This window comes from Arachis stenosperma, chromosome 2 (genome assembly GCF_014773155.1).
Source record: "Arachis stenosperma cultivar V10309 chromosome 2, arast.V10309.gnm1.PFL2, whole genome shotgun sequence".
NCBI classification, from domain to species: Eukaryota; Viridiplantae; Streptophyta; class Magnoliopsida; order Fabales; family Fabaceae; genus Arachis; species Arachis stenosperma.
In genome coordinates, this window is record NC_080378.1 from 3,132,015 (window position 1) to 3,148,212 (window position 16,198).

At 36.2% G+C, this 16,198-nt stretch overlaps 1 protein-coding gene and 1 pseudogene across 1 annotated transcript; both read left to right on the top strand.

Moving 5' to 3' along the window:
* The first annotated feature begins 5,075 nt into the window (after positions 1–5,075).
* On the top strand, positions 5,076–7,377 carry LOC130962368 (putative disease resistance protein RGA3; annotated as a pseudogene).
* Positions 7,378–10,663: 3,286 nt separating this feature from the next.
* On the top strand, positions 10,664–14,329 carry LOC130962369 (putative disease resistance protein At3g14460). The gene has a single exon (XM_057888592.1). It carries the CDS (start codon positions 10,664–10,666, stop codon positions 14,327–14,329), a length of 3,666 nt encoding a protein of 1,221 aa, XP_057744575.1.
* Positions 14,330–16,198: the final 1,869 nt, after the last annotated feature.

A 16,198-nucleotide genomic window follows, 5' to 3' on the forward strand; every position in this document is an offset into this window, starting at 1 on the left:
TTCGACTCAATGGGTCAAACTATCTTAGGTGGTCTCAATCAGTTCAGATGTACATTCGTGGAAGAGGGAAGATTGGATATCTCACCGGTGAGCGAAGGCAGCCTAACGTCACTGACACACAAGATAACGTGTGGGATACCGAAAATTTCATGGTGATGACATGGCTGGTGAACTCAATGGAAGAGGATATCAGTAGTAACTATATATACTATACCACTGCCAAAGAATTGTGGGATAGTGTCAAGGAGATGTACTCTAATCTTGGGAATAAATCCCAGATTTATGAACTTACTCTAAAAGCTAGAGAAATTCAACAAGGGAGTGACAATGTCACCAAATATTTCCACACCACCAACAAACAGTGGAAGAAGGGAGGATATTTCAATTTCTTGCAGGCCTCAATGTGGAGTTAGATGAAGTTCGTGGCAGAATTATTGGAAGAGCAATCCTACTCTCAATTGGAGAAGTTTTTGCTGAGGTTAGAAGAGAGGAAACTCGTAGAGCTGTGATGATGGGGAGAGGCAAGACTGAACAAACTTCTTTGGAGTCTAATGCACTCTTAGTGGCACCTGCTGCACTTAAAAGTTCATCAAATCAGAAGCATCCCTCCAATCTTTGGTGTGACCACTGCAATAAACCTCGTCACACCCGAGAAATCTGCTGGAAGATTCATGGAAAACCAGCACATCTTAAAGGCAGCAAACCTGGTCCCAAAATACGTTCTACCCCAACTGCTCATGAGGCTGAAAAATCATCCTTGAGTAAGGAACAGGTTGAGCAGCTCATAAAGCTGTTAAATTCCAGTTCTTTATCTAGTACTCCTAGTGGTTCTTTGGTTCAAACATGTAATTTTAGTATTCCTATGTCCCTTAACTGCACCTCAAACTTGAATGCACCATGGATTGTCGATTCAGGTGCATCTGACCATATGATCAGCCTCTCTCCTTTATTTAAAACTTATTCTCCTTCTTTTGAAAATGAGAAAATTAGAGTTGCTGATGGTAGTTTTTCATCCATTGCTGGAAAAGGTACAATTAAATTGTCCAAAAACATTGACCTAAGAAATGTCCTACATGTACCAAAGCTTTCTTGTAATCTTCTCTCTATTAGTAAAATCTGCAAGGATTCCAATTGTGCTGTAACATTCTTTGATACTCATGGTATTTTTCAGGACCGGACCTTGGGGAAGATGATTGGCAGTGCTAAGATGATGGACGGGCTCTATCATTTGAGGATATTTCGGAAGATAAAGTAGCTCAAAGATTTAGTGGTATAAGTTCTATGCCTATAAAGGACCAAATAATGCTCTGGCACAATAGACTAGGACATCCTAATTTTCCATATCTCAAACATTTGTTTCCAAATTTGTTTAAGAATATTGATTCTTCCTTACTTAAATGTGAAAGTTGTATTCGTGCAAAGAGCCATAGAGTTCCTTATTACTCTCAACCTTATCATGCATCTAAACCTTTCCAATTGATTCATAGTGATGTATGGGGTCCATCGAAAATAACAACTCAATTTGGAAAGAAATGGTTTGTGACTTTTATCGATGACCACACACGACTATGTTGGATCTATCTCATGCATGAAAAATCTGAGGTTTCTAAAATTTTTCAGTATTTTTTAAAAATGGTAGAAACTCAATTTGACACAAAAATTTCAATATTAAGAAGTGATAATAGTACTGAATTCTTTAACAAAAATCTGGGTGAATTTCTTCAAAATAAAGGTATTCAACATCAATCTACATGCCCCAATACACCCCAACAAAATGGCATTGCTGAAAGGAAGAATAAGCATCTTCTTGAAGTAGCACATGCCATTATGTTTGAGGATAATGTTCCAAAGTATTTATGGGGAGATGCTGTCCTAACAGCAGCCTATCTCATAAATCGAATGCCTACGCGTGTGTTAAATTACTGCACACCATTGGATACTTTCAAAAAGAATTTTTCAGCTTGTAGGTTGCATTGTGATTTACCTTTAAAAGTATTTGGTTGTACTGTTTTTCTGCATACACCTTCACCCCGAAGTAAACTTGATCCAAGGGCAGAAAAATATATTTTTATTGGCTATTTCCCAAGTCAAAAGGGTTATAAATGTTTCAATCCACAGACAAAGAAATGCCATGTAAGCATGGATGTTACTTTTTTGGAACATGAAATATTTTTTCAAAAAAAATTTCTTCAGGGGGAGAGTTTAAGTGAAGAAAATTTTTTGCATGAACCTTTACCCACCCCTATCTTACATATTGAGGATACAACTTTCACTGATCAAACAAATTCTAAAATAATTGCCAAAAAAGATGTGGAAATCAATTCTGAAATTGTGCCAGAATTAGTTGGAACACAAACAGAAAAAGAAATACCACAATCAGAAAAAGGAGCTTCGATGTTATGTTCGGAAATATCCCAAGAAGAATAGAGACCAGCCCATCATCTCTATACCAACCCAATCTGAAAACCCGAAAGACGGCCCAACTTTAGTACCTGAGGATCTTCCAGGTAAATCTGATATTGCTACTTCTAATAATAATTTGCCAATAGTCCTTAGGAAAGAAACCAGAACCTGCACCAAAAAGGTACTCAAAAACAGCACCAACCATCCTATTTCCAATTATGTCTCTTACCAAAATCTCTCTAAAAAATATCGAGCTTTTACTTCTAAAATTACAAATCTGTTTGAGCCTAGGAATATAGAGGAAGCACTAGATGATCCCAATTGGAAATTAACAGTGATGGAAGAGTGGCATGCACTCAAGAAGAATGAAACTTGGGAGATTGTAGATCTGCCACAGAATACAAAATTGGTTGGCTGCAGGTGGGTTTTCAACGTCAAGTGCAATGCTGATGGAAGCATAGAGAGGTATAAGGCTAGGTTAGTAGCTAGGGGATTTACACAAACCTATGGAGTAGATTATCGAGAGACCTTTACTCCAGTTGCTAAATTCAACTCTGTGCGGATTCTCTTATCTCTTGCTGCGAATTACAATTGGCCTTTACATCAATTGGATGTAAAGAATGCTTTCCTGAATGGGGAGCTAGAGGAAGAGGTGTTCATGAAACTTTCACCCGGATTTGAGGCTGAACTAGGGAGGAATAAAGTGTGCAAACTAAAAAAATCTCTCTATGGATTGAAACAATCCCCAAGAGCTTGGTTTGAACGACTTGGAATGGTGGTGAAGGGACTTGGTTATACTCAAAGCCAAGCTGACCATACACTTTTCTATAAACATTCAGCAGTTAATAAAACTGCCATCTTAATTGTATATGTGGATGACATTATTCTGATAGGTGATGATAGCTTGGAGCTAAAAGACTTGAAAGAAAAGCTTGCCAAAGTTTTTGAAATCAAAGAACTTGGCTCATTAAAATACTTCCTGGGAATTGAATTTGCAAGGTCTAAGGAAGGCATTTTTATGAACCAACGAAAGTATATCCTAGATCTTTTAAAAGAGACGGAATTACTTGGTTGTAAAGCTGCTGAAACACCTATGGAGCCTAACTTAAAATTGAAGCCAGCTGAACCAGAAAATGTAATGGACAAAGGGAGATATCAGCGGTTAGTGGGGAGGCTAATCTATTTATCCCATATACGCCCGGATATAGCCTTTGCTGTGAGCATGGTAAGCCAGTTTATGCATTCACCTGGCCGAGAACACAAGGATGCTGTCTTTAGAATCCTAAGGTACTTGAAGGGGTCGCCTGGGAAAGGGTTACTCTACAAAAACTATGGACATCTTCAAATAGAAGCCTATACAGATGCAGATTGGGCTGGGAATGTCATGGATAGAAGGTCAACATCTGGGTATTGCACCTTTGTTGGAGGAAACCTGGTTAGTTGGAGGAGTAAAAAGCAGAGTGTCGTGGCACGAAGTAGTGCAGAAGCTGAGTTTAGAGCAGTGGCTCATGGAATATGTGAAGCACTATGGGTAGAGAAAATCCTACAAGAACTAAAGGTTCCCATTTCTCCACCAATAAGGTTGTATTGTGACAACAAATCTGCAATTTCTATTGCCCATAATCCAGTTTTGCATGATAGAACTAAACATGTTGAAGTTGACAAGCATTTTATAAAGGAAAAGATTGAGAGAGGACAGATTTGTATTCCATATATTCCAACCACGAAACAATTGGCAGATGTTCTAACTAAAGGATTACCCAAGAAGACCTTTGATAGCATAATAAGCAAGCTGTCAATGAAGGATATCTTCAAGCCAGCTTGTGGGGGAGTGTTGACTAGATCAAATCAAAATCAGATTCTTAATTTATTTCATGAATCTTTTCTGTAAATAGAAGTAATTAAAATATTCTTTCCTATTTTAGTTTAGCTTATTTTAGGGATTTTATGATTAGAAATCTTTCCTTATTTTAGGCTAGTATTTTCCCCATTTTCTAGTTATTTCTATTTCTGTAATTCCTCTATAAAGAGATGATTTCCTGTACATTTGAATATACACAATATTCAGACACTTCAAGTATAACAATACGTTAGAAAATAGAATACCACTTGATATACTATAGGCATTATTCTCTTAAGCATTTGACATTATGGAGGATTATATAAATTTCTACAAATAATTATGTATTATTTCCTATGAACTTGTCAAATATCTTTGTTTTGACAAAGCTATATTTGTTGTTACTATTACAACCCCAAGTCAATGTCAGGCCCCAAATTACATTGGAATTTACAGATACACATTCTTTTGCCTATTTGTGGCATCAGGATCAACATGTTTGAGAGAAACCAACTGATCATGTTTAAGAGCCTTTGAAGATGGCTGGATCAAATACTTCCTCAAATTTTATATTCCCATCCATATTATTAGTACTTAACTACTCAATTAAACAATCCTGAAATTTTACCAATGGACCTGTAGACCTTAAGAAGTTATCAAAATTGTTAAGAAAGTGGAACTCATCATAATAACTATTTAGTTGCTTGATAGTCTCCGGGATGCTGTTTACTGTGCTGAGGACTTGCTGGACGCTGTCCTCACCAAAGCCGCCACTCAAAAGAAGATAAGTTCTACCTTGTTCATTAGCATCTTTATCAACCGAGATAGGGACATGGTAGACAAGATGGAAGGGGTGGTTGGAAGAATAGAGGATCTTGGAAAACAAAAAGATTTCCTTGGTCTTGAAAAGGTTTCCACTAGTAGCTCATCATGGAGGACTCCATCCACTTCTCTTGTAAGAGGGAATGTGTATGGCAGAGAGGATGACAGGAAGGCCTTAATCAAGATGCTAAATGACAACAGTGAGCATCACTTGTCTGTGATTGCCATTGTTGGCATAGGTGGAGTTTGTAAAACAACTTTAGCCCAATGGGTATACAACAACCAGGAGGAGTTCATGAAGGGATTTGATCTTAAAGCATGGGTTTGTGTTTCAGAAAATTTTGATATTGTTGAGACTACAAGAGTCATAAAGGGGATCCTTGGAGATACTTGCAGTCTCAAGGATTTCAATTCATTTCAACATGCTTTGAAAGAAAAATTGTCGAATAAGAAGTTCTTTGTTGTTTTGGATGATATTTGGAGTGACGATGGTGACAGATGGAGTAATTTTATGACTCCTTTTCAATACGGGAAGAAGGGAAGTGTTGTTCTTCTTACTACTCGTGAATAATGTTGCTTTAGCAGTTCAAAACTGTCGCCCTTATTTTCTCAATGGTTTGTTAGAAGACTATTGTTGGTCAGTATTTGCAGACAATGCATCTTTTCCACAATCTAATGGGAATGCAGCACTTGAAGGAGTTGGTAGAGAGATTGTCAAGAAGTGTGGTGGCTTGCCATTAGCTGCAAAAACACTTGGATGCCTGTTACGTACAAAGCATGATGTTCAGGAATGGAACAAGATATTAATGAGTGATATTTGGGCATTTTCTGTGAAGAATAGTAAGATTATCCCTGCATTATTGATAAGTTACTTCCATCTTTCTCCACACTTTAAAACATTGTTTTGTTTATTGCTCTTTATATCCCAAAGATTATCGATTCATGAAAGATGAATTAATCTTGTTGTGGATGGCAGAAGATTTTTTACCACCACCAAAGAGAGAAGAGACTTTAGAAGAAGTTGGTTGTGAATGTTTTGATGAACTAAGTTCCAGATTATTTTTCACAAAGATTCAAGATGGTGATGATTATTCTGTGATGCACGATCTCTTGCATGACTTAGCAATATTTCTTGCTGGAGATTTCTATTGCAACTCAGATAAACTTTGTGAAGAGGAGGAGATAAGGATTCAGACTCAACATTTATGTGTAAATTTACGTTCTTGTGGCTCAAAACTTTATAATTCTATTTCTAAAGTAGAATCTTTGAGGAAATTATTGTTTAAAAAAGTCGCCTCTTGCAACTTTAAAACAGCAACACCTGACATATTATCGAAGTGTAAATACTTGAGAGCTTTATCCTTTCCCACATCCCCACCATTCAAGTTGATGGCGAACAAATTTTCTGAATACAGATTTCTGACCAGGTCATTTTCTAATCTTCACGTCTCTACCACAATTGAATTCACACTTGCATAAGTGATCCTTATTAACACACACATTTTTCGATATTAAAGAGGAACATAAGAATTAGTTACCATGAAATGAAAATTGAAATACCGTGAATATCTATCTTATTTCATGTATCTAGCATTTGAGAATTTCTGTAGATATATTGAACAAATGAATGAATCAAATTACTGTTCTTACCATCTTCTGCATGTAGCTTCTACTGAGTTACAGGTGCCCATGTTAAACTGGACTAATATGTTTGGAATAAAAAGCACTGATTTCTGTTTTAGCTTCAGGTTAGTGCAGTTACTCTATTCCTCTCTACAATTTACTTCAGGTTGGAGAATATGGCTGGCTAAAAGCTTCCTTCCTCTCTGTTTACTACTTCAAATTGAAGAGTGTCCTTTGCTCGGAGACCGTTGCAAGAAGAGTTGCAGCTAAACTCTCTATAGTAACATGAACTTGATGGATCTATAGCTATTGATATTTTAATTTGCTCTATCTCATATCATTTCTTATGATCACCGACTCAAATCCATTTTCCAAGGGCCTGAAGAGATAGATAACTGTTATGGTCAAGGAATTGCTTTCTTTATGGATTCAACCTTTAAAATGGGCATTAGGAAGCTTCTGTGGCAACTGCGACTTGGTGAGCATGTAAGTACTTCTGCAAAATTTTCCGTTGAGGTATTGTTATTTGATGTCAATTTTTTTCTCAAGCTGAATTTGTCCATTCAGTTCTGTTTTTGAAGCTGAAAGAAAGGCAACAATGTTGAACACATCATTGTGTATTTATCATGCAGGTTCTGAACATTTTCCTTTGTGAGGCCCATGCAAACACATTTGGAGTGTCCCTCTAAATTTCTGTTAGTGTATTAACCTGATCCATATGAATGATCGTATAATCAAATCTTTTCTTGTTTAAGTGGAGATTCTTCACTCGTAGTTCTTCAATATGGAGGTGTGGTTGTGATCTTAGCTCTCTAGTAGAACTGCCAGAAAGTCTGTAAATGAGTATCACTGATTTTATTTTGTTGATGGGTCTATGTCCTTGTACAAGAGTTGTGTATGTATGCTTATTAGTGCTTGTAAGTTTTGAAACCTCTTTGTAGCTTTGATTTGAATAATAGTGAGTTTAATTAATTAATTCTTATTCTTAGAGTGAGAAATAAATTTTATATCATACTGTAAAAACTTTTTTTTTATACTGTAAAATACTGATTAAGTATCTTGCCTATGAACCATGAAGACATGAATATATTGGATTCTAACAAGAAGGAATCTCTATAGGCAAACACTCTAGTTGTTGTTGATTCAATAGAAGTGAAGAATCACACACAATTTATCAGTCAATTCATTAAGAAACCATGCGCTATTATTGTTTTTGTTATTATTTTACATCATGTGTACACTTTATCACAAGTACAAGAGCCAGTTTGCAGCAGTGTTAAAAGAGGTCATTATGAATTTTGCTACAAATGTTTTACTGCACAACAGCGTCGACAAAATAAAATGTTCATCATATCATAATTTTATGTAAAATTAACGTATATTAGAAGTAGCTTCTACAAAAAAGTTTAAACCGTGCACCAAAATTTCCAGAAAGACAACAGTTGCATTGGTCACAGTAAAGGCTTGAATGATCTCTTAGTTTCATCCATCCTTTTGGATACTTTCTCTTAAAATTCGCTGAAAAACTATCTGCTGCTGTGTGAATACCTGTCTCCTGCGCTTAGTATACTTTAGCTGGTATGATAAGATGTTGTTTGCAAGCTTAATTTGGATATTCCTTTTGAAAATTTGGCAACTTAAAGTGCTAATTCTATTATTTGATTGTAACAACTAGCTTTCAACTAAACTCTAATGAGGATAACTCTAAACTTGATGATCAATGGGTATTGATATTTCACATAGCTCTATCTCATAGCATTTCTTGTGAATATCAACTCAAAACAGATTTCCTAGAGGGCCTGAAGATAAAATTCTGAAGTCAAATTTTTGTTAATATACTTCGAGATGGCCTTTTTTATTTTTCAATTTGACATATATATCATTGTATAAAGAATTGATGGAACATTTCTTAAGGGATGAATTCCTAGCATGAGTGCTCCTTTTATGTTTGATAGGTAATAAGAAAAGACTTAAAAAGCAAGAAAGATCCAAACAGCAAAAACAGAACTCCAATGATGTCCTAATATTGCATTCAACTTGTCAAATATCTTTTTCTTGGCAAACCTATGTTTGTTTTCACTATTACCAGCCCAATTAAATGTTAAACCCAAACTTACATAGAAATACACTAAATAATAATAATAATAAAAAATAAATTAATAATAAGATCATCATAAGCTGCTAACATTAGTGCACCTCTATAGAGTATCCACATGCTCATATTTTCATAGAAGCAACCTCAGTGACCAATAAAAGTTTTACAAGACCGAATAAAGATTTACTCATTTGGATTAATCACCTAATATGACTTGGATATGCCTTGCATATTCCCAAAGACTGATACTTAGTCATGACTCATACCACAGTTGAAACCTTCCTCAACTTGCAGTTTTGTTGCATCTCTTAGACTTAAAAACACAAACTAAAAGTTCCAAACAAATTATTAAACTAAGACTAAGACATTAGCAACGTACAATTAATTAAAATAAGACAACTACCATGCATTATTGTTATTAATGACCTCATAATATATTACCATGATATACATACAAAAATGTGGTGCCAAAATATTCCTAGTTCTATATAGTTTCCACAAAGACTAGTAGTGTCCATTGGTGACACGGAAACAACACCACTTGCAAGAATTAAAAAATGAGGAATTAGAGCAAAGCCAATTAAGCACACCACTGCTATGAATTTCTAGGTTATCTCGGAGGCGATACTGGGTCTTGTTTCTAAGGAACGAGGAACGATTGACATTGACACCTTCCAAAGAGGAATCTTAACTGTTAGTTACGTAGCAATGTAGCATGTATATGCAGCACTTTCTTTGGAAAGTTTTCTTTTTTTTTTTAACTCTGTAGAGTTTCGTGATATTGTATATCTCTAAGAAGAAGATAATTGATTCATGTGCAGTGAAACAACTCCATTGTTGCTATTTAGTAATGTTGCATCATTCAAACAACAATTAACAAATGAAGAGTTGGTGAAGAGCCAGCTAAGCACTCCACTGATAATACATGAACATGTACATCAAGACAAAAAATTTCTCTGCCAAATTTCTCTACTTGCCTCATTGTTGGGAAAACTTTTATAATACATGAACGTTGTTGAACATGTACATCAAGACAAAAAAATTCATCACGTATTTACTGTAAAGTAATGTTTGTTAGCAACAACTTCCAAAAGCAAAAAGAAAAGAAAAACTAGACCTTAAATCCTTAATTAATTAGGATTAGGAAATTTAACATTGCAGCATCAGCATCATTATTTTATTATTATGATCCTCAAAATAAAAAGCAGAGTGTTATAATTAAGAGCCGCAAGACACTCCACTAACATAATTTTTTTATTGTTACCACGGAGACCCTGAGCCAATTGCCTTTGTCTTTTATGGCGGGAATCCAATGTCCATGAACCTTACATTATTTTTGTTAGAATATAATTAGGATCAACTAGGATCAATTAGTATTATTTAGTATATCTGAATATTTATTATAAAATATTACGTCTTTATTATTACGATTCTCTTAGTACCTATAAATATCCTTTGATATTATATCATTCTAGGCAACTTGAATAGACAACTTGAACACACCCAATAATACACAACTCCTTTCTCCAGTCTAGTCTCTTGTTTCTAACAATTTTATTACTAAGGTGTCTAAGGAAACGTTCCTTTAAACAAAAAAAACAGAAAAGATAAATAATGTTATATTAATCATTTGTTTCATCATTCAAACAAGAATTTAAAAAGATAAGCAAAGCTAGGTGGCAACTCCACTACTTTGAAATTTTAATTATTTTAAATTACCCCAGAGACTTGCTTGACACCTTCTTTGTACACTTGATTAAGAAAACCACTCTATCGAATTCACTATACCCTGACACCATTGTTTTCTTACCTTCTCCGAAAATCCATTCACTTTTCTGTTTCCTTAGTTGATCTATTCAATTTGTTGTTGAGATCATATCATGGCTGGTGCAGTTGTTGGTGGAGCTTTCCTCTCTGGCTTCATTAACATTGTCATTAACAAGTTCCTTACAGAGGATGTGGCCAACAAGGTGTTTGGCAAGAAGCTTGGCCCTGACTTGGTTGAAAGGCTGAAGACTGCTCTGTTGGGTGCTGAAGCTCTTGTTGCTGATGCTGAGATGAAGCAGTTTGGTAATCTCAATGTGAGGAAGTGGCTCGATAGTCTCCGGGATGCTGTTTACTGTGCTGAGGACTTACTCGCCACTGTCCTCACCAAAGCCGCCACTAAAAAGGAGGAAAGTTCTTCCTGGTGGTCCCCAAGCTTCTTCATCAACCGAGATAGAGATAACATGGTAGACAAGATGGAAGGGGTAGTTAGAAGAATTGAGGATCTTGGAAAACAAAAAGATTTCCTTGGTCTTGAAAAGATTCCCACTGGTAGCTCCTCATGGAGGACTCCATCCACTTCTCTTGTAAAAGGGAGTGTGTATGGCAGGGAGGATGACAAGAAGGCCTTAATCAAGATGCTGAATGACAACTGTGAGCATCACTTGTCTGTGTTTGCTATTGTTGGCATAGGTGGGGTTGGTAAAACAACTTTAGCCCAATGGCTGTACAACAATGAAGGGGAGTTCATGAAGGGATTTGATCTGAAAGCATGGGTTTGCGTTTTGGAGAAGTTTGAAGTTGTTGAGACTACAAGGAATGTCATAAAGCAGCTACACGGAGATTCTTGTATTCTCGATGATTTCAATTCACTTCAAAATGCTTTGAAAGAAGAATTGTCCAATAAGAAGTTCTTTATTGTTCTGGATGATGTTTGGAGTGATGATGGTGACAAATGGAGTAATTTTATGACCCCTTTCCAACAAAATGGGAATAAGGGAAGTATTGTTCTTCTGACTACTCGGGAGGAAAATGTTGCTTCCGCAGTTCAAAATTGTCAGCCTTATTTTCTCTGGGAGTTGTCGGAGGACTATTGTTGGTCAGTGTTTGCAGAAAATGCATCTTTTCCAGAATCAAATGGGAGAGCAGCACTTGAAGAAATAGGTAGAAAGATTGTGAAGAAGTGTGATGGCTTGCCATTAGCTGCAGAAACACTTGGTCGCTTGTTACGTACAAAGCATGATGTTGTGGAATGGAACAAGATACTAATGAGTGATATTTGGGGATTTTCTTTGGAGAAGAGTAAGATCATTCCAGCATTACTGATAAGTTACTTCCATCTTCCTCCATATTTAAAGCGTTGTTTTGTTTATTGTGCTTTATATCCCAAAGATTATGAATTTGAGAAAGATAAATTAATCCTTATGTGGATAGCAGAAGATCTTTTACCACCACCAAAGAGAGGAGAGAGTTTAGAAGAAGTTGGTTGTGAGTGTTTTGATGAACTTACTTCCAGATTATTTTTCACAAAGATTCAATATGATGGCAATTATTATTTTGTGATGCATGATCTGTTGCATGATTTAGCCATATTCCTTGCTGGAGATTTCTATTGCAGCAACTCAGAAGAACTTGGTAAAGAGGAGATAAAGATTCAGACTCGGCATTTGCGTGTGGATTTAAGGCATTGTAGCTCAAGACTTTATAATTCTATTTCTAAAGTAGAATCTTTGAGAACATTATTATTGTTTGGCGCTTTCACATCTCCCAACTGCAACATTGAAGCGGCAACATGTGACATGTTATCAAAGTGTAAATACTTGAGAGTTTTATCCTTTGATAAACTTGATGTGTTGCCTAATTCAACAGGAGAATTGATCCATCTGCGCCACTTGGATCTCTCTTATACTCATATAAAGACATTGCCTGAGTCTATGTGCAGCTTGTGTAATTTGCAAACATTGAAGTTGCGTCGTTGTTATGAGCTAACTTCGCTGCCTAGTGGTTTTCATAATCTTGTGAGTTTGCGCCATCTTGATATTAGAGGAACTCATTTAGAAGAAATGCCTAGAAAAATGAGCAAATTGAATCAGTTGCACATTTTAAGTTATTTTGTTGTGGGCAAGCACGAAGACAATGGAATCCAGGAGTTAGGAGGGCTGGCAAATCTTCATGAATGCCTTGATATTAGGAAGTTGGAGAATATGGTTGATGTGAAAGAAGCAATGAGTGCAAAGATAATGGATAAGAGGTACATTGATGAATTATGGTTGGAATGGTCTTCAGGTGATGATATAGTTTCAAGCACACAAAAAGAAAGAGACATGCTCGATAACTTGCAACCGCAGAATGGGTTGAAAGAGTTGAAAATCGAGGGATACAAGGGTACAATATTTCCAGATTGGTTGGGGAACTGTTCCTACCAAAACATGACAAGTGTATCTCTAAAGTCTTGCAAGAATTGCTGCATGCTGCCTTCACTTGGACAGCTGCCATCTCTTAAGTCCCTCAGCATTAAAGGTTTGGATCAGGTGAGGAGTATTGGCGAGGAGTTTTACAAGAATGAAGGAGATCATCATTCTTCGCATATTGCACCATTTCCCTCACTGGAGACTTTGGTATTTGATAGCATGGCATGTTGGGAGGTGTGGCACGTATCTGAGTCGGAAACATTTCCTCAACTTAGGAAGCTTGAAATAACAGATTGCCCAATGTTGAAGGAAGAGATGCGTAATCAGGTATTCTCCAGGGTAGTTTCTTCTTTGTCGGATGTTTCCAAAGTTCGCAAACTACTTATGGGCTACCACTATATAACCTCGCACACCGATGCCATGTTTCTTGATGGGGATACTTTAAGAATAAGGGGAAGTGAATTTGTGAAGGAGTCTGCATTGAAGGCAATGATCAGCATCAACCATCTACGTTGCCTCCAAGAAATACACATCCATGGGTGTAGAAAACTAGAATTCCCGGAGCAACAGCAGCACAAATATGATTTGATAGAGCTACAAATAGAACACAGCTGCGATTCACTGAGCTCCTTGTCGTTGGATGTCTTTCCCAATCTCAAGAATCTCGAGATAAAATGTTGTAGCAATCTGGAATCAGTGTCAATGTCAGAGGCACCACACGCTGCTCTTCAACGTCTCTCCATCAGTGGATGCGACAAATTAGTGTCATTTGCAGGAGAAGGACTGGCTGCACCCAACTTGACTCATCGCAATGTTAGCAGGTGCTCAAAGTTGGAGGCATTACCACGTGACATGAAGAGTCTACTCCCAAGTTTACAGTCTCTCGAGATATATGGTTGCCCAAACATTTGCAGGTTGCCGGAGGGTGGTTTGCCGCCTAACTTGAAATCATTTGGTTGGGGAATTGGCGAGCAACAAATGAGGGATCTATCATCGATGCCCAACTTGCACGCCCTCACTCATCTCACCATTTCTGGTCTTGGGTGTGAGAGCAGAACAAAGTCATACCCAGAGGTGGGTTCGCTGCCTCACCTTCCCTCCCTTACCACTCTTGAGATTTGGGGGTTCGAGAATCTGGAGACATTGGAGTGCAACGAGCTTCTCTGCCTCACCTCCCTTCAACAATTGCACATTTCATTCTGCAACCAGCTGAAGAATATGGAAGGAGAAAAGCTGCCTCCCTCTCTCTTGCTACTCACAATGGAATACTGTGGTTTGCTGGGAGGATTATGCAAGGATAAGCATCAACAAATTTGGCCCAAAATTTCCCACATCCCCACCATTCAGGTCAATCGCAAGAAAATTTCCTGAATAGAGATTTCTGAGCAGGTAATTCTCTAATCTTCATATTTCTCATGCTAAATTCACACACGCATAAATTTCCATTTCCATTTCCTTCAAGAGAAAAAAGACAATTGAACTCGTATGCCAAATTGCATTCTTTTCTTTCATTTATCTCGGAACCTCTCACTTTGCACTTGTACTTCAACAAATATCTTTTCTTTCTTTCACAAACTCATTGCTCTCTCTAATACTTATTCACATTCATATTTTTCAATAAAATCACATTTACAAAAGAACATAAGAATTAACAAACATGAAACAAAAATTGAAGGACAGTGAACATCTTTTTTGTTGAAAAGATTCTTTTTTTTTGTTGGTATGTTTCTCTCTTCCTCTCTATAATTTTATTTTTGCTTTGTGGAAAGAAAAGAGTTATAAAATGGTATGTGCAGTTTGTACATATATTAACCTGCAGTGGGATTCAAATGATTCAAGAAAAAGCATCGTCATAGAATATTTGATCTTTTTGGACTGAATTGAAGAGGATAGCTACAATTATGCAGGGTTATTTTTATATAAAGTCAGTGTATTATGTGTATGGAAAAATTTTTCCTTTTATAACTTGTAATATTATAACTATCAATCACTTTAGTTTCTTTATAATTTCTCTAGTTCTGCTTTGACTTCCTGTTCTTGGATATCATTTCTTTTCACTGTTAACTCTAAAATTAAATGAATAATCCAACATTGTGTTCATGAGGTTTTCACATAAGTGTGTTTGTGGTTATTGTGATGACATTATGATAAACACTTAGTCTTGAGATGTAATATATAATTTGTGTTTCAGGAGATACTTTGAAGATCAAGCAGAAATTGTCCTGACTGCATTGCAGTTCTGGAATGGATCTTAAATGCCAGTTTCAGTCAAAGCAAGCAGAAGAAATGAAGAATCATTTTCCACCTTTACTTTCGTTTTTCCAAAGAAAAAATAAGATTGAAAGATAATAGCAAATGGGGAGAAAAGATGATAAAGTTGCTATTAGCATGAAGGAGCATAACAGGTGAAGGAGTTGTGAATATCAATTCACATCAAATCATAGCTTTTCTTTTTCTTTTTATTTGTATATTTCTTTGTTGTTTTATCGTTGATATCCAATGCTAATACATGAGTTCAATTTGGAATTCTCTTACTACTTAGTCAGGAGCCACCAATAGTAAAATAAATATTTGTTCATTATATTCCAAAGATGAACACTACAAATTTAAACATCTATCTATCTATTCTTAATATATAAAAATAGATGCATAAGTTTACTCACACATCTTTCACCTCTTACTAATATCATGTCAGCAACATCGCTTATTTGGCAAAATTTTAGAATCAATCACTCAATTTTTGCCAAATCAACTATTATTTCCAAATCAACAAAAAAAAATATACAAACTTAAGTTGCTATATACAACTTAATTCAGCATAAACATCAAACAGTGGCAAAGGCCATTTTGTCATGAAGTGCACACATAACTAATTCCTTCTCAAATAAAGCTTTCATAACTTTTTCCTTTTTTCCAAATGAAACAGCAAAGTAAATTCTAAAGTATAATGGAGTAATCAAACCAACCTGCAGCTAAAAATAGAAACCACCTCTTCTGATTCCTAACATACAACTCCAGTTTATTGCCTCGAACAAACTCAGGATTATTAATTCCTACACATATGGTGGAATCCTAGCCATCTGCATCCTTTTACCTCTGTACGTGTAGCGATCTGCAAAGACGGTCAAAACAGTAAATTTGGTTCATCCATTTGTTTAATACATTTGTTTAATTGTAGTTGCATGAGAAACATGAAGATTAGAGAATGACCTACCAGTTCTCCATAGAAACACTTCTTTG

Coding starts and splice junctions, on each gene's coding strand:
- LOC130962369 (XM_057888592.1), top strand. CDS start 10,664: ATGGCTGGTGCAGTTGTTGGTGGAGCTTTCCTCTCTGGCTTCATTAAC.